This window comes from Hypomesus nipponensis, chromosome 27 (genome assembly GCF_054491055.1).
Source record: "Hypomesus nipponensis isolate SF chromosome 27, ASM5449105v1, whole genome shotgun sequence".
NCBI lineage: Eukaryota > Metazoa > Chordata > Actinopteri > Osmeriformes > Osmeridae > Hypomesus > Hypomesus nipponensis.
Window position 1 is genome coordinate 4,112,501 of NC_140387.1, and position 25,730 is coordinate 4,138,230.

At 52.2% G+C, this 25,730-nt stretch overlaps 1 protein-coding gene across 1 annotated transcript in view; it reads right to left on the minus strand.

The window, feature by feature from the left end:
- Positions 1-25,730, minus strand: part of unc5da (unc-5 netrin receptor Da) — a 41,830-nt gene that overhangs the window by 11,533 nt on the left and 4,567 nt on the right. The window contains exons 3-12 of the mRNA XM_084694266.1: positions 17,578-17,721; positions 16,802-16,905; positions 11,861-12,035; positions 10,267-10,434; positions 8,986-9,150; positions 8,336-8,368; positions 6,239-6,424; positions 4,271-4,420; positions 3,902-4,147; positions 3,045-3,129 (exon numbers count right to left, since the gene is read on the minus strand). Coding sequence (XP_084550392.1) covers positions 3,045-3,129; positions 3,902-4,147; positions 4,271-4,420; positions 6,239-6,424; positions 8,336-8,368; positions 8,986-9,150; positions 10,267-10,434; positions 11,861-12,035; positions 16,802-16,905; positions 17,578-17,721 — 1,456 coding nt within the window. The remainder of the gene's footprint in view (positions 1-3,044; positions 3,130-3,901; positions 4,148-4,270; positions 4,421-6,238; positions 6,425-8,335; positions 8,369-8,985; positions 9,151-10,266; positions 10,435-11,860; positions 12,036-16,801; positions 16,906-17,577; positions 17,722-25,730) is intronic.

Below are 25,730 nucleotides of genomic sequence, written 5' to 3' on the forward strand. Positions count from 1 at the left end.
TAGGTGAGTGTCTGGGTGGTTCCACAACTGAGAGAGCGATGGGGTTTCGCAGGAGAAAGAATATGATTGATTTGGCTTACTCTCATAATGAGGCTGTGTGCGAGGGGCCTAAGGTAAACTGTAATACAGGACGGATAATGCACTTCCCCAATTAGCGCCTGCATCGGGCATTTTTAACAGCACATCTCAAACTCGGAACGTGTTATCCCGCTTATGGCCACTTCCCAAAGAAAACAAAATGATGTGCTATTCGCTCCTTTTCAACAGGTATTTTCAAACGGAACCTGTCATGGGCGTTATCCTCAACGCTTTCTCCCAGTGGATGGGTGACACTTACTGTATGAGGTGCTAGTCCATAACAACAGGCAGCGAGCTTGTTTCAAAAATGGAAAATATTTGCCCCTCATCCACACGACGTTAACACGAATGTTACGTTCATAAAAAAAGCATGCACACCCTCTTCCAGCCAATCAGAATCAAACATTCACCCGAGCCGTGGCACAACAATAAATAAAAGGTGTTTTCATCAACTAGCACTTATCAACACTAGTCTTTCACTAGTCCAAGCTTTCCCTCCTTTCTTCCTAACAGCTACATCTCACATGTTGTGTGTCACCTGTAGGTGACATGTGTCCCCTTCACACCCTGTCATTCCGTCTCTCATCCACATGCTGTCACACGAGGAGGCACAGGGGACAGGTCAGGACGAGGCCCACGAGACACCGCCTCCACACCTCCTCCAACAGCCCCTCCCCGCCCCTCTCAATAATCTCCAGCCTCGAGTCTCCGGCCCCCAGCTTCCAGCTAGCAGGGGAGCTTGTGAGCTGGTTGAAGGCTGGGCATTGCTGTCGAGGTCTGGGAGTGGACTCCACCAGAGGCCTGAAGCATGGGAAGATACCGTCCTCTACACCTTCTTGGCTCTCCTCTCCTCCTCTCCTCTCCCTTTCCCTCCCAGAAACTGATCGATTCTCACTCTCCGCAGAGGAGAGAAGCGTCTTACTTGTATGTAGAATAGCAAGCCAGGTTTCAATGGGAAGAAAAGATTCAATTTCTCCCCTGGTCTCTTTGGCTGTCAGAAGATAGGCTGTGAGTGACAGCCCAGCGGAGCGCGGCCCCCCCCCCCGCGGTTCCTCTCTCACCGTAGCCAGGGAAGTAAACAGCATCGGGCTTATCGGAGCAGAGCAGGAACCTTCAAGGTGGGGGCCGGGCTCAGCGGGATGGGATGGGGGGGAGAGAGGAGGGCTGGGGGCGGGAGGGCACGGCGGGCGAGGTGTCTGTAGAGGGACGCGAGGGCCGTCCGCCGCTGAGCCGCAGACGTGACCTATGCCTGACCTCTGATCTTGATCTGCTCCCCGCGGGGGAGGGAGGAGGGGGGGAGGGAGGGGGGGGAGGAAGAGGATGGAGGGAGGAAGAGAAGGAAGAGGAGAGAGAGGGGAGTAGGAGGAAGAGGAGGGTGGGAGGAGGGAGGGGTGGAGGGAGGGAGGAGGGTGGGGGAGGGAGGGAGGGAGGAGGGTGGTGAGGGAGTGGTGGAGGGAGGAGGGGAGGAGGAGGAGGAGGGAAGGGGGAGGGGAGGAGGAGAAAGAAAGAAGGAGGAGGAAGGGGGAGGGGGGAGGGAAAAGGAGGAGGGTGGAGGAGGAGGGGGGAGGAAGAGGATGGAGGGAGGAAGAGGAGAGTGGGAGGAGGGAGGGGTGGAGGGAGGGAGGGAGGGAGGGAGGGAGGGAGGGAGGGAGGGAGGGAGGGAGGGAGGGAGGGAGGGAGGGAGGGAGGGAGGGAGGGAGGGAGGGAGGGGGAGGGAGGGAGGGAGGAGGGTGGGTGAAGGAGGGGTGGAGGGAGGGAGGAGGGGAAGAGGAGAAGGAGGGAAGGAGGAGAAAGAAAGAAGGAGGAGGAGGGGGGAGGGAAAAGGAGGAGGGTGGAGGAGGGGGGAGGAAGAGGATGGAGGGAGGAAGAGAAGGAAGAGGAGAGAGAGGGGAGCAGGAGGAAGAGTTGGGTGGGAGGAGGGGAGGAGGAGAAAGAAAGAACGAGGAGGAGGGAAAAGGAAGAGGGGGGAGGAGGAGGAGGGTGGGGGGATGAAGAGGATGGAGGGAGGAGGGGAGGAGGAGAAGGAAAGAAGGAAGAGGAGGGAGGGGAGGAGGCTGTGGGGTGAGATGAGACCCTGATTTGAGGCGACTGACGGGGGTCACTTCTGTTCCGGCCACGGCGGCAGCAGGCTTCTGACACGCGGTCAGGGTCAACCCGGTTGTCGAGGGCGATCAGTTGTTGACAGGCGCTTACGCCTCTACAGCTAGGACGTTTTTATTTAGGGACTGTGGCAAAGAATAAAACTTCTCACAAGCGGCCATAATGTACTGTGCCACTGCATCTTTGAGTAATAGTTTGGGTAAAGTCGTGACTGCCAAAGCGAGGTGACAGACCTCTAAACAGTCGCTAACCTGGCCTCTCGGCCTGTTCTTGACTCCTTCTATATGACTGCAAGGCAAACAGCTCCCGATCCTATCCTCACCATTCCCAGGTCTAAACAGTCAGCAGATGACGATGGGATGTTTTGTAGTTAAATACAGGGACACACAACAGATGCCCCGGTAGAAAGAGAACCAATCTGTGTGCGAGCCAGAGGTGTTCAGCCGGGCAGGGCTGGGCAAGGCTGTGTCGCACCCCACCCCCCCCTGATGAGCTTGTGGCCCCTGCTGAGCCCAGACTGAGAGTGAGAGCAGATGTGGTACTGTCTCTTTGTGTGTGCGTGTGTGTGTGCGTGCGTGTGCGGCAGTGTGTGTGTGTGTGAGCAGATGATGAGGACAGAGAGAGACAAACACGATGATGCCCGGAGCAGAGATGAGAAATGGAGTGTGATGGAGTGAGAGAGGAGACAGAGAGCAGGGGGGGGGAGGGAGGGAGGGAGGGAGGGAGGGAGGGAGGGAGGGAGGGAGGGAGGGAGGGAGGGAGGGAGGGAGGGAGGGAGGGAGGGAGGGAGGGAGGGAGGGAGGGAGGGAGGGAGGGAGGGGGGATGGAAGGGGGCAGGGCTCCGTCTCTCGCTGTGACTGGCTCACCTGCTATCGTCGTGGCTGATGATCATGTACATTTCCCAGGTCGTGTCTTCAGCTATCCCCCCGTGGGGCACCAACAGGCTGACGCCTACAGGGAGAGACACAACAGCTGAGCACACGCACACGAACAGACACACACAGACACACACAGACACACACAGACACACACAGACACACACAGACACACACAGACACACACAGACACACACAGACACGGACACACACCACTCGAAAGGGGGACAAACGCTCACACGCTCGCCCTCACGCACGCGGCTCACGCGCACAGACGCGCACACACACACTTCCTCTCTCTCGCGTACACACACCTGCTCTTCTGTCAGGTGTCTTTACTGGTGACATGAAGGGATGTGACAGCCAGGTAGTCTGGGGCTCTTAAATCAATGCTACAGTAACTCTCTCTCTCTCTCTCTCTCCCCCCACACACCAACACACACACATAACTACTAACAGTAGTGTAGCTGCAGACAATTCCTCTCAGAAAGACAATCTAGCTCTGCAGCAGAGAAAGGTGCCACTGGCGATGGAGGAGGGGAAGGATGTGGACTGTGTGTGTGTGTGTGTGTGAGTGTGTGTGTGTGTGTGAGTGTGTGCGATAGTGTGTAAACATGTTATGGGACTGTGTGCCCTTAATCTGTGTACGCCTCTTCTCCATTTAGTACATGTTTGACAGTGTGAGTGACAGCACTGACACCACCGAGAGGGACAGAGAGAGAGAGAGAGACAGACAGAGAGAGATGGAGACAGAGGGAGATAGCAAGAGTGAGAGAGAAAGTGAGAGAGAGAGAGAGAGAGAGAGAGAGAGAGAGAGAGAGAGAGAGAGAGAGTGTGTATTCCCCCACCTGTCTCCGGCACCACCAGCCGACCTCCCCCATGTCCGAACACCCCGGCCGTCCTGAGAGGGGGTCTGAGAGGGGTGGCGGAGGTGTGGGGGTTGAACAGGCTCTTCTCCTGCCTCCCCATGGTGGCCCCCACCCCCACCGCGCTGTAGTCTGGGGCCAGCCCTCGGGGGAAGGTCTGGGGGTGGGACTTGACGTGGTACTCGGCCCTCTCCGACACGCCCAGCGACACCATGAAGGAACTCTGACCTGTTTGCACATTTCAGAGCGGGGGGGATGCTTTCCTCAGCTCACATTGACGTTGCACGGAAACGCCATGACGATCAAAGAAATATAGAAAAGCGAAGACGTCAACAACGGATGAAGACGGACCTTTGACCTTGATGTCGGGCAGGGGGTCGAGGAGGGAGCGCTCCGCCATTGACTCCTTGTCCATGGAGTCCTGGAAGCAGATGGGGCTGGTGTAGGTCCGAGACACGGTCAGGTCCGGCTGCAGGGAGGAGCTGATCAGGAGAGGGTTTCCTGTGTCCAGGACAGAGGGAGAGAGAGAGAGAGAGGAAGGAAAGAGAAAGAGGGAAAGACAGAGAGAGAGACAGAGAGAGAGAGAGAGAGAGAGAGAGAGAGAGAGAGAGAGAAAGAGGTGGAAAGATGGATGGAATGGAAATGAGAGCGAGGACACGATCCGGAAAGATGGAGAGAGTCGAAGAGAGGGAGAGAAAATGACACAGGGAGATGAGAGTTCAGTAGACAAGAAAGAGAAAAAGAGAGAGAAAGCGAGAGAGGGAGAGGAGAGAGCATGATTGGGAGAGATTCAAAGACGACAGAAAACAGAGACAGGGAGCGACAGGAAGAGGTCAGTCAGACCACTTGGTGGCTCCATGGCAACGGCAGTTTTCCCGGCCCGCATTGCACCATTGACATAAGGATGGCAAAATACTTATCCATGACAACAGAGGATGCCACAAAACAGTTCAAACTGAGGTAAAGAAATGTAACAAACCAACTGCTCTCCATAGCAACAGCACATTACCAAAAAAATGTGTTGCTTTGACTAGAAGGGGAGGTGAGAGTGGTGTCATTTCATCCTGAGTTAGAAATTCGTCACGTGACAACTTTCATTAAAAACAAGGTCTCACTGTGAGAATTGTGGTGTGAAAGCTCAAAATAGACATGAAAATAGTGCTCAAAAGCACCGTAAACGACTGAGCAGATGGGGAAAAACTGAGATGGTGAGAAAAATAGATCTTCACGTGCTCTCATCACAGTCATTCATCCGCGAGCTCTCCTTGCCTCCATTTACACAGCATTTCAACAACCCTGTCCAAAAGTAACAGAAACAAGGTCTGCGAGTTTGACTGAAATTGCTGACAATTACGAGGGCGAATGATAGAAGCGCAGTGGCTAATTTGGCGGCGGTGGAATATGACAAGCGAGCGGTTCTAAAGCGTGTTAGCCAATTAGCATGCAGGCGTTCCCGAGGAATGATTGATGCAAACTGTACATGTAAAGCAGCCTTACAATACAGGCACTGGAGGCCGCGTTCGCACTCACATACAATGTTTTCTAATTAGCGGAGAAACATCGAGGTCGACTTCAGGAAGGCAAGGAGGGAGGGTAAACAGGAAGCGTGTCTGTGTCATGTTTAACCCCCCCCCTCTCCCTCATTGGGTTACGAAAACACGCTTAGGTCTTATGCCTCTGTGAAGCAAAAAGAGACCTTTTTTTTCTCTTCTTTTTTTGGGGGGGGGGGTTGCAGGTGTTCGATTCAACCCTGGCTGTCACACCGTGTGCGTGGGAATGCATCGCACCCCTGTACGCTAGGAACCCTAATTAAAACGGAGGGCAAGAGGCAGATAGATTGAACAACCACACTGAGACAGATATAGAGGTGAGAGAGAGAGAGAGAGAGAGAGAGAGAGAGAGAGAGAGAGAGAGAGAGAGAGAGAGAGAGAGAGAGAGACAAATAGGGACAGAAATAGAGAGAGAGAGAGAGAAGAGTAGAGACTATTCATTGACACCGCGCCGAAGTCGCCCTACCGAGTCACCGCTCAAACTAGTCGACCTTGGGCGAGCACGACGACTGTGAAGGGGGTCGAACAAAATGAAAAATGAAAAAAATTAAACACACATCGATTGGCCGGCGAGCAAAAATTCTCCCAAGGACAGTCAGTCACGCACGACGAATCGTGCAGTTCAGTTTCAACAAGGTATTGGCAACCTCATGCGTGCGTCCCCACCTCCATCTGCTGCGTATTGTAACCTGCATTTTCCGCCGTTTCACCATCATCACCGCTCAATCCTAAGAGTGTGTGTGAGGGTGTGTGTGTGTGTCCTGCTGACCTTGGCGAGCGGTCTTGAAGCTGAAGGACTGAAAGCCCCCGGAGAGGGCGGAGGAGTCGATGACGTCCACGCCGTACTCGCTCTGGTTCCTCCGGTAGAGGGTGACCGCCACGATGAGCGCCACCACCGTCACCACCCCCGCGGCCAGGCCGGAGTACAGGGCCACGTCACTGCTGCTCTCCAGGCCTGGGGGACAGGGGGAGGGAGGGGGAGAGAGAGAGATGGAGAGAGAGAGAGAGAGAGAGAGAGAGAGAGAGAGAGAGAGAGAGAGAGAGAGAGAGAGAGAGAGAGAGAGAGGACAGGAGAACAGGAGACATGCAGTCAGAGGTGTAGTAAAGAGTTGAGGGTGAGAGAGAGAGAAATAGTTGAGGGAGTGAGAAAGAAGAGGGAGAGAGAGGTGAAACAGAGGAATTCAAGGAGAGCGAGAGAGAGACGTAAGGGAGAGAGAAACACACATTCAGTTAGTAGGAGAAAGAGAGAAAGTTGAGGGGAAGAAAACAAGACAGGTGAGGGACAAATCAAAAAAGAATTCCGATTAGAAGTAGAGAGATAGAGAGAGGGAAGGGTGAGAGAGAGAGAGAGAGAGAGAGAGAGAGAGAGAGAGAGAGAGAGAGAGAGAGAGAGAGAGGGAAGGGTGAGAGAGAGGGAAGAGTGAGAGAGAGAGAGAGAGAGAGAGAGAGAGAGAGAGAGAGAGAGAGAGAGAGAGAGAGGGAAGGGTGAGAGAGAGGGAAGAGAAGAGAGAAAGAGAGAGAGAGAGAGAGAGAGAGAGAGAGAGAGAGAGAGAGAGAGAGAGAGAGAGAGAGAGAGAGTGGGGATGGAAAGCTCTTAAATCAACAAGGTCAAAGTTATTTTGTTTGTTTGAAGAGCACAAACAACCACATTTACTAGTTTCCAAGGACAAGAAATTGTCTATAGTTTAGTCAGATAAAAGCTTTGGCAGGAGTTCTGGGAGCCTGCATGTATACATCCTGTCTGAGCTCCTCAGATAGAACTGCCAAGTTTCTAGGCAACAGACAGAAAGACGGACACCTCAAGTTTCACTCAGCTTCCTGGGCGCTATTGTTTGGCTGGTTTATGTTCGCCCCTGCCACTCTCCTCTCCCTCCCTCTCTCCCCTCTCTCAAACTAATGAGGAACCTCAAAAGCAAGGCGATTGTAATCAACACAGAACCTGACTGTCATTTCAAAATGGCTGTGGCGTAGGGACTTCCCTCCGTGCTCCCCCGGGACAAAGTGACACCACCGATTCTTTCAATTACCTCATCGCCGTGATTATGTTTTATCTAGTTTGACCAGCAGTCTAGCTCCCAACTACACACCAATAAGTGTGTGTGTGTGTGTGTAACATAGAGAGAGAGAGAAGCAGCCTGCTTGCTTGTCTCCTAAAGATAATGAGATCCAGACAAAAACAAACTTTTAAGTAGCCTCAAGCTGTGAAAGTGAGAAATGTGGAGGAATATGCAGAGTTGAGTTCCCAGCTATGCTGGCAGGTTAATTGAGGGCAGGGGAAGTTCTGGTAAGCAGGCTGCTCTGTCGCTTTTTCCCGAAAATGGGAAATACACTTTACTTTTCCAGCTGGCCAATGTTTGGCACTTTGTGGTGATTTACTGACAAACATTTTGTGTGTTTTCACACACATGCATTTCCAAGCATCAAGCCCACCTGTAGTTTCCAGGTGCTATTGTACGTGTAGCAAAAATGGATATCATATTCATGTTTTAATGTTATAAAGTAATGCCAGTGGAGGAATGATGATGCTGTGTGATGATGGGGGGGGGGCGGTGGCGGAGAGATAGGGGGTGTTCTAGGGCGTAAGTGTCTCTACAGGGATGACGTGTTCTGTGGAGAGATGCTGGGTGTTCTCGAGGGATAGTGCTGAGTGGACCGTTCTAGAATGACGGCGTGTGTTCTAGAATGACGGCGTGTGTTCTAGAATGACGGCGTGTGTTCTAGAATGACAGTGTGTGTTCTAGAATGACAGTGTGCGTTCTAGAAGGATGGCGTGTGTTCTAGAGAAGGACAGGGTGTGTTCTAGCGGGGATGGCGTGCGTTCTAGAGGGGCTTCTGAAGGGGAGAGGAACCCCGAAGAGGAACTCACCCTGTGGCTTGGCGTCGTGTAGCAGCTTGCGATCTGCAAAGACACAGACACACCGTTGTGAGTCGGGAGGGTTCGATCCCGGCCGCGGAGCGACCCCCGTTTGGTAATAGCTCTTTGGTTCATGCCCTTGTGAGAGTAAGCATGTGTGTTTGGGCTTCTGTGCAGAAGATGGGCTATGAATGACTGCCTATCATCCAGGGAGTGTCTATGCATGTGTGTGTGTGTGTGTAGGGGTGGGTGCAGTGCAGATTGATGTGTAGAATATGATAAGCCTGATTGCCTTTTTGCTTCTCCCTCTGGGCGGGAGAAAATAAAGGGATGATTACAATTTTCCCCAGGGAGGGAACATTTTACAGATGACAAAGTACACCTTGGTTGGACTGATAGACCGTGCTGTCAGAAGATATGACAGACTTTTGTTTTACTGCCGACAGCATGGCAGCAATGACGATCAACCCGACTAGGAGGCTTTGTTCTGTTAAAACGAGGAATGTGTGTGCTATCATGCAATTGTGCTCCCAACAGTTGATATGATGATGATGATGATGATGACGCTAAAGAGGACGATGATGAAGATGAACGTGACAATGACTACGACAGCGTTGCGCGCGCGGCACGGTCGTCGCCCCCGGCGACTGAGCCACACTCACTCTGGGTGCACAGTCCTCCGGTGCAGTTGCCCGTGGCCACCGGCCCCCCTTCGCAAAGATGGCCGCCGTGTTTGGGCTCGGGGGCCGTGCACTCCCTGCTGCGCTGCCTCTCGCACGCCGCGCCACACTCCGTCCACTCGCCCCACGCCCCCCAGCCTCCGTCCACTGAAACACACGCATGCCACAGGGCTGTGAACACACACACGCACGCGGCAGCCCAGACAGAGAGACAGAGAGACACACGCCAACCAAAAACACAATAGACTGCAAAAAAAACCGCACGCTCAGGAGTACTGAGTTGACTATCGCCGTCAGCAAACGAACCAGAGCAGGGCAACAAAAAAAAGAGGATTATCCCAGAGCAAGGTTCATGGACATCCCTGAGTTCGTCGCTGTGGAACCCCCCCCCCCCCCCCCTGCATTTCAGCTAACGGCTTTCTCTCTGGGGGCCATATTTGAAATGCCCCATGTCTGCCCCCTCTGGGTGACCCGGAGAGACAGGCGGTTTGCTTTTGTCTTGTTCCATTAAGTCTGCTTCCCAGCTTAACAGCTCTATGGGCTCTCAAGGTTCCCCTGTCCCTGCTAATCTAAATGCTAATGTCATGTTTGCCTGCCACCCAGTTTCCAGCCCAGGCTGAGGGGTGTGTGTGTGTGTTGGAGGATTTGCGTGAGAAAGCAGTGCCTCTGCCAGATACCCTCTTCCCTGACGAGGAGCCTCTCTCTCCTGATAGGTGCTGGAAGGTCACATGGAACCTTAAACACAACCCAGAATGCACTTGGGCAGCGTCGGTGACCCAGCCTCTTTGGATAACTGGAACTGACAGCTCCTCGATTCTATCCGTTATTTCTCAGTTTTTCTGTTCACCTCTCTTACTTTCCCGGGCTGTGTTCAGTCTTAGGTGATGTGAAAGTGACCCTCCTTCCCTGTGTTCTTGTTCTATGACGCGGTCAGGCTGTGGAACGTCACCGCATGCGTCCTCGTTTGAAAGGACGCAACGCCGCGCACAGCACAGCAGGGAACCCTGGGACGCTTGTCTTCAAAACATGTTGTCACTATTAAAGCACAGCATCCCCCCAAAAAGTCAATCGTTGTCTTGGGGAACCTCCAACACTGTGAAAAAGTGGATGTGTTTTGCGGAAATGACGGTCTCTGTTAGGGTTGACCCGTTTTATGCATTAAACCTTATTATTATTAACTACTTTCCACATGAATTATTTGTATGTCGCTTTGGATAAAAGCGTGTGCTAAATTAATAAAAATGCTTCAATTGATAAGATTACCTGGACAGATAGCATTGCAGGTGCTCTTCTGCACCGACATGCCCTCACAGAACGCACCCCCGTTGAGAGGGGCGGGGTTAGTGCACGTGCGGGAGCGTTTCTGGATGCCCCGCCCGCAACGCACGTTACAGGGCGACCAGTCCGTCCACAACGACCATCCTCCATTGACTGGAGCGAGGGAGCGAGGGCAAAGGGGAGAGATGAAAAGGATAAAACAGTTATTGTCTGAGTAACACGACAGCCGACCTTACGGGGAGTCTAAACAAACTCTCCCCGACAGCGCGCACGCTGACCTACTTTCTCCCTGGGATTCCATCACCGCTGACACAAAATCCGCTATGAAGTATGAGGAACAACCAACGAGCTGTCAGGTAGATTAGTTAGGCAGCGTCTGCAGGTTCTTCTGCTTTGCTTCAGAACACCTGAGTGATTGACTGATGAGCTCATTCTCTCGGTGCGGGAGACAGTCTCGGTGTTTTGAGCTGAATCGCACCAGCTTGTCTCCATCTGTCTGGTTATCTGTGGCAGTAGGTCCGTCACAGTGTACATTAGCATGACACAACACAGTGTCTGATGGGGCTTGAATAGGTTTCCCCCCAAAAGTATGTTGTCTGCTGAATTTCTAGCTGACCTGCTTCAGTTGAGGTGTTTATTTACACAAATAAATATATAATAATAAAAAAAAATATATATATATAGAGAACACCTGCTGTGTGTATACCGTTGGGCTGCTGTAATCAAAAAGGAGCTTACTAGCACAGCTGTAAGGCAGCAGGGGAAGTGAATCAAAACACAACAAGAATATTAAGATAAATAACTTGCACTACAAGTTAATAAAAAATGGTCCATACACTTAGAGTGTGGAGGCCTGCTGGCCAGAGAATCACCAATAAAAGGCCCTACTGCCCTTTAGCTAAATGCTAACAACGCTACGTGCTTAGCAGTGCTAACGGATGAATGCTGAGGATTTGTGACAGCGCCTGTCAAAGCCTATCGCCGTCTTCAAATGAGCCTTCAACCTCGACGTTGCTTTATGTCTGCCTGCCTTTATACAGGATGATGAATTCTGCTCATTACCTGCTCATCTCTACAGGATATTAACCCGTATCAACCACACTGCCTTGCATGCTGTGCATCACAGTGGGATCGGAGGCAAGGCATTGACATGATGTCAAAAACAGACATCCCTCTTACATTTAAGGTTTGTTCTGAAAGACATCTCATCTTGAAACGACTTTGGTACATTTCAGAGCTATACACAAATCAAAACCCCCGAACCCAGCGAGATGTGAGTAAGGTTCTTGACAACCGGTTACTTATCGTTTGAAGGATGATTTGTAACGCCGCAGACTGTATAGATATGAGAATGGCTCATTCTATGCTGATGTAACAGACGTGGTTGCGCAGTAGACACAGCCGACGTTCGCCCGCACCCGGGTTCGAACTCGCCACCCCCGACTCCGCAAGCGTGAGCACAACCAGCTACGCCAACAAAAACCTAGCAACTCGCTGGCGCGGGCGGGTCTATACACATGCCTGAGGAGGGAGTTTCAGCGATCTACAACCGGTTACATTGATTCATGTATCGTCTCACCAAAGACCACCACGCTGGCGGTGTTGCTACGTCTCTTGGCCACGATGTTGCTAGCCAGGCAGGTGTAGTTCCCCGAGTCCGACAGACGTGCCTCCGAGATGATCAGGTTGTGGTCGGCCCGCGTGTCGACGATTCCGTCCGAGATCACCGTCTCTTCGTTCTTCAGCCATTCCACCTGGAGGAGGGGTGGAGGGAGGGAGGGAGGGAGGGAGGGAGGGGGGTTAAACACACAGTGGAAGATGAGCAGCTTGCAAGTCACACCTGACTTCACCTATCAGAGCAGGGTGATGAGGTTTCTGGTAGAAAGACGCGTTTCAAATACATTCCAGCAATTAAAAATGTCCGTTGGTGAGACACTCAGAATCATTGTATCGAAGCTTGGGGAGTCCGAGATTTCAACTTGACTCTGCGGGCTTCGGCAGGTCACACAGTCCTACCATTACCAATTCAGCAGCCATGTTGTGAGTGAAAGTAATTAGAAATTACAAACTGAGAGCTGCTCTGTCGATGCTCCCCTGTTCGCTTGGCTGGACCTGTAAATTGCACCAAACGTGCGGCTTGCTGGAGGTTTTCAATGAGAGTGACCGGCGAGGGGAAAGTGGGAGTAGGGACCTTTGATTAATGACTGTGTGTTTGAGGATTGAAAACTCTTCCAACCCACTGGGAGTTGGTAGGTATGTGTGTGTGTGTGTGTGTGTGTGTGTGTGTGTGTGGGGAGGGGGGTTGTGTGTTGTGTATTGTGGGTGAGTGCTGTGTTCTCACGTCCCCTTCCGCCAGGGGAATACCAGATCAACCAACACACAATCTCAGAGATTGCTTTGCTCTTTTCACAGTGCCTTGAAAGAAAAATGCGACTGGGAGGAAATCAATAAATCAAGAGTCATGTTGGTGGTTCAAGTGCCTTTTTTTCTCTTCTCTCTTTGATGGCCAGAGAAGTCTTTCATCATGTGCCTTTAATTTCACTCTTTGCCCAGTTCAGCTCCAGCACTTTGAGAGATACGATGCTGATGGGGGCTATCTGCAGTCCTCTTTCCCCTTTCACTTGCCTGCTCTTGTTTTCAGCGCAGTGTTTTTGTAGTGCTTAACCCACTCCCACAAGGCTTGCCTCGCTTTTGTACTGGTGGCTATTCACCTGACCAAAACATTTTCACTCTTGAAAACCACGAGACATTCTGTATATTACTGCTGTCATGGCATTTCACCTTTATTACACGATACTTGATTTTCATGATCCTACTAATGGCATTCTTCCCTTTTGCTCTCCCTTACGCCCACGCGTTTCAGCGTGCGTTTGTGTGTTCCTTGTTTCTTTCTCTCTGTCACTCCCCTCGTCTCCCTCCCTCCCTCTCCGTCACTCCCCTCGTCTCTCTCCTCTCTGTCTCTCTTTGTCTCTCTCTCTTTGTCTCTCTGTCTCTCTCTCTCTTCGTCTCTCTCTCTTTGTCTCTCTCTCTTTGTCTCTCTCTTTGTCTCTCTCTCTTTGTCTCTCTCTCTCTCTGTCTGTCTCTGTGTGTGTCTCCCTCCTCTCTCTGTCTCTCTCTGTCTCTCTCTGTCTCTCTCTGTCTCTCTCTCTCTCTCTCTCTCTCTCTGTGTGTGTGTCTCTCTCTCCTCTCTCTGTCTCTCCCTCCTCTCTCTGTGTCTCTGTGTCTCTCTCTGTGTCTCTCTCTCTGTTGATGAGGTGCGTGGGCTGATGAGGAGACAGTGAGGGGAGTCCTGGCAAACAAGCCCTGATAAGCCTGCGCCTTGGGACCAAGGTAAAAGAATCGGCTTAATTGGCACATTTGTTCCAATTAAACATCAGGGAGCAGAGCTGGACTAAGCCACACCCACCTTCTGATGTCACACAACTAGGAAAGGGAGGTTTTGGCGGTGCCAAACCTACAGGTCGTTCAACTGATGTTAGAGGTTGCATGAGAAGGGGTGCATGGTTTTCGTGTGTGTTTAAACTGGATGATTTTTAGCTGGCCTTTAACAGTGATAAATGAATGCTTTTGTTTGATTAATAAAGCCTATTTTCAATATAAAAGGAAGTGAGGCACATCATGGCAGAGCATCTGAACTAAGTGAAATTACATAGACATTAATGTGGCCTAATTATCCGATTTCACAAGTGACAAAGGCAATCATATCCAGTGGGTTGATGCTAAGGTTGTGGTAGGATGCCCATTCCCAAGTTATACATTTAGAAATAATCGAGTAGTATTTTTGTTCAATCAAAACTTGAGTTTGGATTTTTGAATTGGCTGATTTGAGTTTTTCGGCTATCTAAATGATAGGCCCCGCCCACCAAACCGGCTTAACTGTGTGTGAGCAAAACGAGTTGAACACCAAGGCTGTCGTCGCTGACAACGGTGGAGTGCTTCTGGCGGTTTGTGGTTTACGTCCTGGTGGGGGTGTTTTCTTCTTCAAAGCTTCAAGCAGTGCAGTGACAGCTCCGAACCAGCAGGGGGCAGACCCAGCCGGTGCCCCCCTGGTGCCACAGGACTATACAGTACCAGCCTTTGATATTGTTGTGAAGCCGTCTCTTCATGTGGCTTCGTCTCCAGGACGAGGAGACGGCTGCATCCTCTTAACCCAGAGGGGGTTTGAAGCCGTGGGCTTTCAGGAAAAAGGGGGTTGACATAACCTCGACACTGCACAAACACTCCTGAATCAGATGGTTAATACCGCGTCCCTCCTCCCTCCCCCTCCTCCCTCCCCCTCCTCCCTCCCACGAATAAAGGGAATATCAGAGAAACACCCTTCTGCCAGCCTCTGAAAACAAACGCGCCGCGTCAAATTGATATGCATGGAGTGGGGGGGGGGGGGGGGGAGGGGGGGATTAAAGACACGCAAAGGCGGTTACAAATACATTGTGACCGTCTCCAGGTTTGTATTATCCAATTCAATTACCTGAGAGTTTCATTAACAAGCCAACCCCCCCCCCCCCCCCCCCCCCCCCCCCCCCCCAACAACGACAGCCCCTTCTTTTTTTATCGGCCTCAATCTTGTCCGGCCCTCCATCCAACAAGCAGCGGTTTCCAGAAATCACATTAAAACAAATGAGCTCTCCAAATCCGACAGCGACATTCTATGACGGCGGGGGCGTCGACAGCTTTGCCGTGTCCTTGCCTTATCACTACTCCGTCTTTGCAAATGTTATGTTTATCGGTGAATAATTACATTTTAAGCACTTTAAATGACTTTGGATCGGACGACTTAATGATTAATTACACTTCACGGGGGAAGATTGGAGCAGTTAATATGGGACTAATGATTGGGATGTTTTTTTTCACTTCTTTTAAGTTATTCAATTATTTTTTTATTTTTTTGCTTTTCTTTCCGCCTCTACCACCTCAACTTTCTTTATTGCCATGAGTAATCTATGTGATCCTGAACCAGACAGTTAATATTGGCCTTTAATTTCAGCTCTAACTTTTATTGTTTTCATTAAGCTACTTTCATTACTCGGTAATAGTCATTCTTCTTTCTTTGAGGTTTGACTTGTAGCACACATCTTTTCGGATCGTCTTCACAACGGGCAGACTGAACTCAGGAGTTCACCCAGTTCCACACACTCACTCGGTTTTCATTTCACACCCAGCACACAGCACATCCCAGCCAAGCCCAAAAAACCCTGCCATTCTGGCTCACCAGCGGCAGTCACCATTGTTATGGCTCTGCCTGCTGTTCCGTTTCCACTGGTGAAGCCAGGGTTCGTCGCGGTGGCCATTTTGGCTCTGGTTAAATCTCTGGGACTTGTCCAAGGGCAGAGCCCCACCTGTCTCCGGCCCTATAGGCAACCCTCTTGACGTCCACTCTGCCTCGTTGGCAGTATCGCCATGGAGACAGATGGGGTGGCATTGTGTGCTGTTGCTGTGAGCAACACAGCAACAGAGAAGCCTGGATCACATAAAGAAGTCCTTGGATGGTTCGACGCAGGGACAATTCAGACATCCAACCCCTCTTTGCTAGCGTTCCCCAGGGAGGGAGTTGAACGGAAGCTGACATGGGAGAATAAGAAGCAGGCTCTTTAGATGGTCCTGTCTTCAACCCGTATTCAATGTGAATCTCATTTCATGTACACATATACGCGTGGCACACGGATGGCTCAATACCCCTATTTGCTCAGCATCAAACGCGTTTGTTTGCATCGCAAAACTATGCAAATCCCCTGCAAGAAAACTAATCTACACAGATTTCAAAGTGCATAAAAGTGCATAAATAAAAATACAAAAGAGTTTTTGATGATTTGATTCAAGTTTTTACTCAGGATTGATTCTACAGCTCGATTTCTTTCCCCAACATCTCCACACCTCTCAGAGTAAGTAGCGGTTAGGGTTCAGAAGGAAGCTCGGTTTCAGCCCTGCCCTACATTTGCACGGCCGGCTTTCTGTGTTGTTTCACCTCTGACTGGGGTGCGGTGCCCCTCCCGGGAGAGAGGCCGGGTGCAGGAGGGTGGATCTCCGTGTGCATTATTCAGCTCTGCTCTCCCCTTCTCACAATCAAGGATGCATGAGGGGGTTTCCTGCTTTATGACCTCACAGTGCGTGGGAGCAGGCTTTAGAACCGGTCCATTTCGTGTGGACTAAATCATTCATTGCACACACGCATGCACACTTATGTGTACGTAAGTATTCATAAACAGTATATAGATATACAGTATATAGGCATACAGTATATATATATATATATAAATATATATATATTTTTTGCTTGGCTATATACAATATATAGGTACAAACCACCCCCATAACAACACACGTTCGTTCACACTGCACACGCCACATCTATACCCTATCATACTGTTGGTCCACGAAATGTAGCAAACCAATGTTTCACAAGGAATCCCAAGCAAAAGTGAAAAGTTGGAGATGGGGGGGGGGAGGTATCTGATGGGGGAGATGGGGGGAGGTATCTGATGGGGGAGATGGGGGGAGGTATCTGATGGAGACACCAGCCTACCTCCGCGACAGGCACCCCCTCTGGGGGCCGGCAGTGCAGGACGATCATCCCGTTGATGGGCATCTCACGGCCCTGAGGGTCCTGCTCAAAGTTCTTCCTCAGGTCTGGAGGGGGAGAGAGGGGGGCAGGGGGGGGAGGAGGGGAGGGAGAACCGGAGTTAAAGTAGAACAGCTAAAGCGCGTACACAAATCCAAACACACACTCTGTACATACACACACACGCCCCCACCCCTGGTCAAATACACGACATGTACACATTCAGCCCTGTACACACACACACACACACACATCTATACTGTCCATGCACGCCCCCCCCCCCCCCCCCAAACACACACACACACACACACACACAGACCCACATACACACGACACAAGAGCTGGAGCCCCAGAGGGAGTTGCTGGTGGACTGGCTGGGGGAACTCACTAAATGACTAGTGACTAACACGAAATAAATGTGATTTCAAAAGGAAACTTAAGCTATTAGCTATAATTAGAAAATAAATTATAGTAGATCAGATTATTGTTTTAGGTGTTTAAGGGATTGTAGGTATTATTTTACTTTGAATGTAAATGTTGTTTTCTAAGTCTGTGTTTTTGTGATAATTGATCATGCTGTACTGCATTTTATGGATATATATATTGTATCGTATTATTTTGTGCCTGGACCCCAGGAAGAATAGTCTCCGCCATGGTGTAGACTCATGGGGATCCTTAACAAACAAACAAACAAACAAACAAACAAACAAACAAACAAACAAACAAACAAACAAACTCACAGGCGATGCGCACGGTGGCCTTGCGGCTCTTGGAGGTTCCCAGGTGGCTCCAGGCCACGCACAGACACCAGTAGTCCTCCGGGCCGTGGAAGTCCTCCACCTGCTGCCTGGACACGTTGATCATCGCCTCCCGGATCTTCAGACCTGCACGCACACACACACACGACAGGATTTCGGCTCCGATTATCACGGAGATCATCGCTCAGATGATCGCGGAGATCATCAATGTGATAAGCCGACAATCTGATTAGTAGGACAATCCACTCGGTAAGATTATCAGTTCCGCACAGATTTCGGGGTTTTTTTTTTTACCAGGAGAGGAGTATTAGAGAGATTACGCTTTGAGGATTATTCAGATTACCATTTGATGTCTCTCTGTGCTAATCTGATTGTGGAATCTCTATGGGCCTGAACCCCTATCTTCTCATAGTCATCAGAACACCGCTCAGACAATCATCCCTTCATAGATGTCCACCCAGGCAATGAAAGAACCGGTGATGCAGAGCGTCAACCAGACTCTGATCGTTATTGATTTTATGTTCATTCAGCACAACTCTATTTATACAGTTCGGCGGCAGGAGTGAGATTGAATGTTTTCCAATAGAGGCTGCACTACAGGACTTGCATCTGTCCCACGAGCTCCCTGTAGACACCATTACAGACCATTCTTTTCTTCAAAGGAGCATATTTGGAGAGGAGCCTAATTGGACAAACAAAACAATAAACTTGGTCTCCTCTTCACCGTTGGTCGTTTCCACCAATTGGCTGGTTTTTGTTGCAGATTCGCTTTAATGAAACAAATCTTCCTTTTGACATATCTGAATTATTTACGATCCGGTCCACAAAGAGCACAACATCGCTTCGGTTCATTAAGTTCAAAGTGAACGCATTTGACTATTCATGATGAACACCCCGGGAACCAAGGGGCTTTTGCGGAGGGCGCAGAGTTGGAAGCCTCGTCCTCGTTCTCTTGACGGTTGTGTTTGTTTTCTTACATGCTATAAGCCTGATTTCACAGCTTCTTCCAAGAGAGCCAAGCCCGAAGGGCAAACAGTTAATTATGCGCACATGCTCGTGGTAAACGTCCCTCGTACTGAGAGTCCTCCCAGGGCCCCCCTGAGTGGGACGCTCTGACAGAACGAACGGCGACACACATCGACATCCATCAAACACGGCTTTGTGACGCGCGCGAGAGGATTCGGCGGCAGTGCCGCGCCACAGACGCGACCGTGGAAGCCGTCGTCATCGGCCTCGTCCCGTTGATATCGGATTTCCTCGACATCCCCTGATGTCACATCCTTCAGCTTCATGCCCCAACTCCGAGGCATCAGAGTGGATGAAGTATATTATCGACGGATGAGCAGTCGGAATCTTTTAAATGAATTAGGGCGCTTTAGAAGGAGTTTAAGGGTAGGAATATTACAAACCGCTGTGGGCTGATTCTGTATGAAGAGCTTTACGCCAGTGTATAAGTCTCACTGACTGTGTTTGTGCTCAGTGTACTGTGCCTAACTCAGACCTCATGAACACACCATCATGATCGTTCCGGGCTGTTAGGGGTTTGGTGGATTGAAACGAACACACAGAACCTTCTGCTGCTTCTTCCAGCGGAAGAAAAACTTCACAGCTTTCGAGAACTGTTTTTTTTATTTTTTATGTCTGTACCTGACACAAGGTGATTGTGTTTTTTAAATGGAACTATTGCCCTCTCAACAAAATGTGGAAAAATATGCAAATCTGTAGATGATCTAGTTTAAATGACTAGACACAAGATTACAGTGTGAGAATCCAATAATTTCTTCTTTTCTTCATATCTGTGTGTACAACTGTGTGCATTTAATTGAATGGGAGAGAGAGACAGATAGAGGCAAAGGAAGGGATGGAGAGATAGAGAGAGAGGAAGGGATAAGGAAACAAGGCATTTGTGGCCAAACAAAAAACAGTGTGACTAATGGAAACAAATAATTCCCCTGAACAAACGCATGTGAATAATAGCTTACTGAGAGAATGCCAAGGTGAAGATCCTGCAGGGGAGCTGAAATATGGAGACAGAATACTCTAAAAGGCCCTTCTGTCTCTCTCTCCCTCCCTCCCTCCCTCCCTCCCTCCCTCCCTCCCTCCCTCCCTCCCTCCCTCCCTCCCTCCCTCCCTCCCTCCCTCCCTCCCTCCCTCCCTCCCTCCCTCCCTCCCTCCCTCCCTCCCTCCCTCCCTCCCTCCCTCCCTCCCTCCCTCCCTCCCTCCCTCCCTCCCTCCCTCCCTCCCTCCCTCCCTCCCTCCCTCCCACGTTCCCAAACTCATGTGCATGGATCAAAGTCTTCCTTTCCCCTACAAGCCAACTGATAGCATGTTCCTGGATAGTTTAAGAGTCGGCATGAATTTTCCATCCAGCTGTCTTGTCTTTGTGGTTTTTAATGGATTCTACGTGGGCTCACATTTCAGGACGTCGCTCCGCTTTCAAGGCTTTCCTCTTCCTCTCTTGCGCCCCTCCTCATCCTTCCTCCACCCCAGTTTTTTCCGTCTTGCTCTGGGACCACTAAACGTAATGTCAGTCCCAGGCCGACCTCTTGCTCTCCCCCGCGTCGGTTCGGGATTGTGATTCTTGACAGAGAGTCACAAAACCCTGAGGAGGACTGGAACACACCCGCCCCGCCAGCCTGCTAGCCAGCCAGCCTGCCAGCCAGCCAGCCAGCCAGCCAGCCAGCCAGCCAGCCTCCACCCTCCCCTCCCGCTCTCCCCTCCCACGTGGAGGTTCCTTGGAAGGAATGCTGACTCAAATCAAATCAAATCGAATGTATTTGTATAGCCCTTTTTACACGCAAGCATGTCACAGAGGGCTTCACATACGCCCATAGAACTGCCCCTCAACCAACCTAAACCCTCAAGGAAGACAAGGAAAAACTCCTAGAAAGACTCCCAACGGGAGAAACAATGGAAGAAACCTTGGGAGGAGCAATTCAGAGAGGGATCCCCTCCTCCACAGATGGTTGGCTGACCTACTCCCCATCATTCTTTCACCTCCCTCAACACCCTCAGGTCCCTAAATGAGCTTCTTGCTCAAACGGAATCAGATGAATCATCCATTGTCACGCTCTCCCCCTCCCCCTCCCCCTCTCCCTCTCCCTCTCTCTCTCTCTCTCTCCCTCTCTCTCTCTCTCTCTCTCTCTCTCTCTCTCTCTCTCTCTCTCTCTGTCTCTCTCCCTCTGTCTCTTTCCCTCTCTCTCTCCCTCTCTCTCTCTCTGTCTCTCTCCCTCTCCCTCTCTAAACTTGAGGTAGCCCATGTTATCTGCTGCATGCCAGGTGGGTACGGTGCCCAGTAGGCAGATATCCGTGCCAGCGTCTGAGTGTCTCCTGACCCGAGCTGTTCGGTTCGCCGTCAGGCTCAGCGCTGAGACCCCGGGATGACGCCCCGCCAAGCGCGAGCATCGTCAGGCGTGTCCGTGCGGGCGACAGGTGGGAGGGGCCAGGGAGGCAAGGCTGTCCGTACGTGGGAGGGGGGGGGGGGAGGACTGCGTGTGTGTGATGTGACATGGCTGTCTTTGGGGCCCAGCAGGCGGGCCCCAGCAGAGGGCTGGAGGAGCGCCACGGGCAAACTGTCCCTCAGACCACATCGCTCGTCTGCTCCCCAGCTGTGTGTGTGTGTGTGTGTGTGTGTCACATCCACTGCCGGAACCCGAAAGGGACACATCAACGCATGAGTGAAACGCGGAGTCATTCGACCGTCAAAAACACCGCTGGTCCTTATTATGCGTCGCTCTCTTCTAATCGTTCGCGGTTCTGGTGGAATGGGCCTGACATATATGCATATGTCAGGAGAAACCCCCTTTTTTCCCCTCAGTGAGAATTCTTCACTCTTTGAGGGTTCCCTGTGTCTGGGTAGAGGGTGGGATCGGCAGATGCTGTCTATCTCTTCTTCTTTGCCCCCTCTCTTTCTTCTTGCACTTCCTTTATGAATGAGTAATCCCTCCTGCTGTCCCTGTTCCCTCCCTCCCTCCCTCCCTCCCTCCCTCCCTCCCTCCCTCCCTCCCTCCCTCCCTCCCTCCCTCCCTCCCTCCCTCCCTCCCTCCCTCCCTCCCTCCTGTCATGCTTTGTCGGAGGTAGATCATGTCTCTGCAGGCCGGCTGTGATCTTAATACACAACCCTGGACTCATGCAACTTCAAAGTCACTCTCTCCTCTCCATTCACGGCCATCCCCTCTCCCTCTCCCTCTGTCCGTCAAACACCCCGCAAGAGCGGATGTCCGCCCCACCCTGCCTCCACCCCCCCTCATCTCCCCCCGCCCCCCCCCCCCCCCCCCCCGCTCTTTCTCCTATCTCTCCATCGGGGTATCATCCACTCGGTCAGCGTCAGCAGGCACAGATATCCTCTCTTCCGCTCCGACCCCCCTCCGGAGGCATCTCCGCCTCCTTCGCTATCGGCCTTTCTCATCTCTCTCTCTCTCTCTCTCTCTCTCTCTCTCTCATCTCTCTCTCTCTCTCCTTTCTCTCTCCTCTCCTTCCGTTGCACTCTTCATCTCTCCCGGAGCAGAGTCGGTGACTTGGGTGGAGGGAGCAGGGTTAGGAGCAGGAAGAGAGCAGTTTGACCTTCGATGAGCCACGGCGACAGATTGATACGCATCTAACCCCCCCCCCCCCCCCCCTCCACGCCCACGCCGGAGCTTTGAGCCGAGCCGGCCGTCTTAACGCCGGCAGCTGAGTGGGCCCGATAGCATTCTCCTGCTGCCATGTTTCGGGGCGAGGTTTATCAGAGCTGGCTTTTGTGACAGGAGGGGGGGGGGTGGGGGGGGGGGGGGTGTTCAAACGTGGTGAATTCACGATTACAGGTGCCATCCAGCTGGGCGTGCGTGCGCTTATTCCCCTTATCACAAGATGGGGAAGGGGGAGAAAGATGCCCGAACATGCCGTCTTTGAAGATACGGCGAATGAGGACGCATTTTGCGTCGCGAGTCGGCACCCCGCCCCGCTCCGCGCCCTCCTTATCGGCCGTGTGCGGGGCTGGAAGCGTGTCGCCACACGCCAGAGGGGAGCTCGTACCCGACGAAAACATGTGATGTGTGGGGGGGGGGGGGGGGAAGCTGAAGAAAAGCAGTGGAGAATGCTGGAACGCTGAGCGCTTGGAACTCTGACTCGATAATCTCCCCCCCCCCGCCCCCCCCTCAAACACACACAGCGACATTACAAGCTAACGTGCATTAACCCTCGCAGCCAAAGGGATGACATAACCAGGGGTTCACGGCCCCGTCACGTGACACCTCCATGGGAATAGTCCCGTCTCTGGCTTTTAAAAGCGGAGTGCTCTGTGCATTAGAGTCAGCCTCCATCAGCCTCTTCCCCCCCCCCCCCCCCCCGCGGAGTGCTGCCCCGCGGCCTGCAGTGACTCGTGCGTGCTAGCATGAGTGGTCGGCCTCAACGGTGATCACAGACGACGACGACGCTTCCCCAGTCAGAAACGCCACCGTGTCAAAACCTTGATAGGGGGTGGCCTTCAGAACACCATTCCGCTCTGTGAAACCTGTGCCAGGAACAATGCTGCTTTGCACACAAACACACACACACACACACACATACTGTACACACACTCAGGCTCACACTGTAATCATTCGAAGACAGGGTTGGTGTTTGATGTTTTGGCTGAGATGAAACTTCCCATAAGCTAGGCCTATCAGAAGCACTTACCAAAAAACCAAGTCAGCGAAAGACTACTGAGGCTACGATTGTTCCGCTGTCAGAAACATTTGAGCTGGATTAACAAAGAAGACCAGGCAGACCTATTAAATATTTACCTCGAACAATAGAGGAAACATGAGTCATCTTTGTACAGTGGTTTCCATGGAGCAGGAGAGGAGTATAGAATATGTTTTCCCGATGTTCATGACCCCAGATGTGAGGACAGCATTGTTTTTCTCAGGATAGAATTGGGGCTCTCTATCTATCATTCAGCTGTCCACCTTCTAGAACGCAACCAAACAAGCCTTGGACAGAACATGACAACGAGCCAGTGTGTAGCAAACAGCATCCAACAAGGCAGCTACATTACCTCTGGACGTTTCCTACATCTCTCCCTCTCTCACCCCCTTTCTCTTTTTCTCATCCCCCCTCTCTCCCTCTCCTCTCTCCCCCTCTCACATTCTCTCCCTCCCTCTCTCTCACTCTCACGTCCCTCTCTCTCCTCCAACCCATGGCGAAACCATGTTGGCGCTGCTGTTGTTTGGGCCCGGACCATTTCATTCACAGTTTACCGCTTTCGTGGCTGCAGCTTCTCATCCCCTTGCTCCCCGAGGCCCGAGCCAGACGTTTGACTGGAACAACCATTTGTGAGCTGCCGCCCCAGCGCTACCACCTGAGAGCTAAGCCGTGGGATGTTTGTCTGTGGGAGTGTGTGTCTCGTCTGACCCTGGTTATCAACAGGCAGTTCTTTGCCGCGCTACAGAGAGAGAGAGAGAGAGATCGCTGCGTGCGTCCGCCTGGCGGCTTGTTTTGACGTGCCGGCCAGTGCCCGTGTCTTCCCGTCGGTGTCAGACATTAACGCCGATAGTATTCAGCAGCGCGCTAACACTCTCCGGATCCCTGCCGCCGTCCACTAGAGTCCCCGCTGTCACAAGGCTCGCCAGAGCCACGGCACGGCCAGGCAACGACGCAGGAGGAGGGAGGGAGGGAGGGAGGGAGGGAGGGGGAGGAGAGGAGGGAGGGGAGGGAGAGAGGAGGGAGGGGGGAGAGGAGGGGGAGGAGGGGGAGGAGAGGAGGGGGAGGAGAGGAGGGAGGGGGAGGGAGAGGAGGGGGAGGAGAGGAGGGAGGGGGGAGAGGAGGGAGAGAGTAGGGAGGGGGGAGAGGAGGGAGAGAGAGAGAGGGGGAGAGAGAGAGGGTGGGGGAGTGGAGGGAGAAAGGAGGGAGGGGGGAGAGGACGGGGGAGTGGAGGGAGAGAGTAGGGAGGGGGGAGAGGAGGGAGAGAGAGAGAGGGGGGGAGTGGAGGGAGAGAGGAGGGAGAGAGGATGGAGAGAGTAGGGAGGGGGGAGAGGAGGGAGAGAGAGAGAGGGGGGAGTGGAGGGAGAGAGGAGGGAGGGGGGAAAGGACGGGGGAGTGGAGGGAGGGAGAGGAAGGCAAGAGAGAGAAAGGGGGGGAGAGAGAGAGAGGGGGGGAGGGAGGGAGAGAGAGGGGGGTGCTTCTCCACAAACCCTTGCGAAAAAAGAAAAACCTGGCTACCCAGAACCCCAGCCCTCTCCATTTTGGAGAGATTAGGTCTTTGTGTTTGGTGGAACGAGACTGTGAAAGGAGCTCTGGAAGGATTGGGGAAAAAAAGAAGACAAGAGATGTGTGTGTGAGAGAGAGAGAGAGAGAGAGAGAGAGAGAGAGAGAGAGAGCTGTTGTGTACTTCAAACATTTCTTCCAGTAAAGCAAGGAGAGAGAGTAAAAGAGAGAGAGAGGCGAAGGAGGTAAGAAGCCCACTTCCTAGCTCGAGTGGCATGGGAAGCTGACAAATGCCAAGGCTGGAGTGGCTGCTGTCTGGGGCTGGCATTGGCACGTGGCATAAATAAAACATGGTAGAGATGAGTGTTTTGGAATCATTTGCATGGCTTTGAACACAACGCGCTGATAGACGAACACCTCCTGGGAGGTTCGCTACGTCGAATAAAAGCCGGATGTGTGAAAACAGAAGATGGCCTCAATTTACAGTTCCACACAATATCAGGCCTGAGTCGATTTTTTGGGAAGGGGGGGGGGTGCGTTTTTTTTTTTCCGGGGAGAGGAAGTGGGAGGAAGAGAGAGAGAGCTCACACAGAGCGCTCGAAAAGCAACTCACTGACACCCTGGCCCTCGTCGAAAAACAAACCGGCCCGGGCCGCTGGCTGCGTGCCCCTGGCCTGCAGAAGCTGGACGTCAGAAGAATAACGATCCCTCCTCCTCCTCCCACAACCACCCCACCCCCCCGACCGACCCCGGACCGCACGGCGTCCGCGCTGAGTGGCATCGCCCGTCGCCCGGGGTGACCGGCGGAGCTGTCCGCTGGCGTGACTTCTCCAGGACGCCTCGACGGACAGGCCGGGCCGGGCGCTGTCCAAAAACCCGACGCGACCTCTCGATGAAAAAAAGACCGTGGCCCCCCCCCTCCCCCCGCCCCGATCATGTCGGGGCGTCTCCTCGCGCCTCGCCGTCAGAGC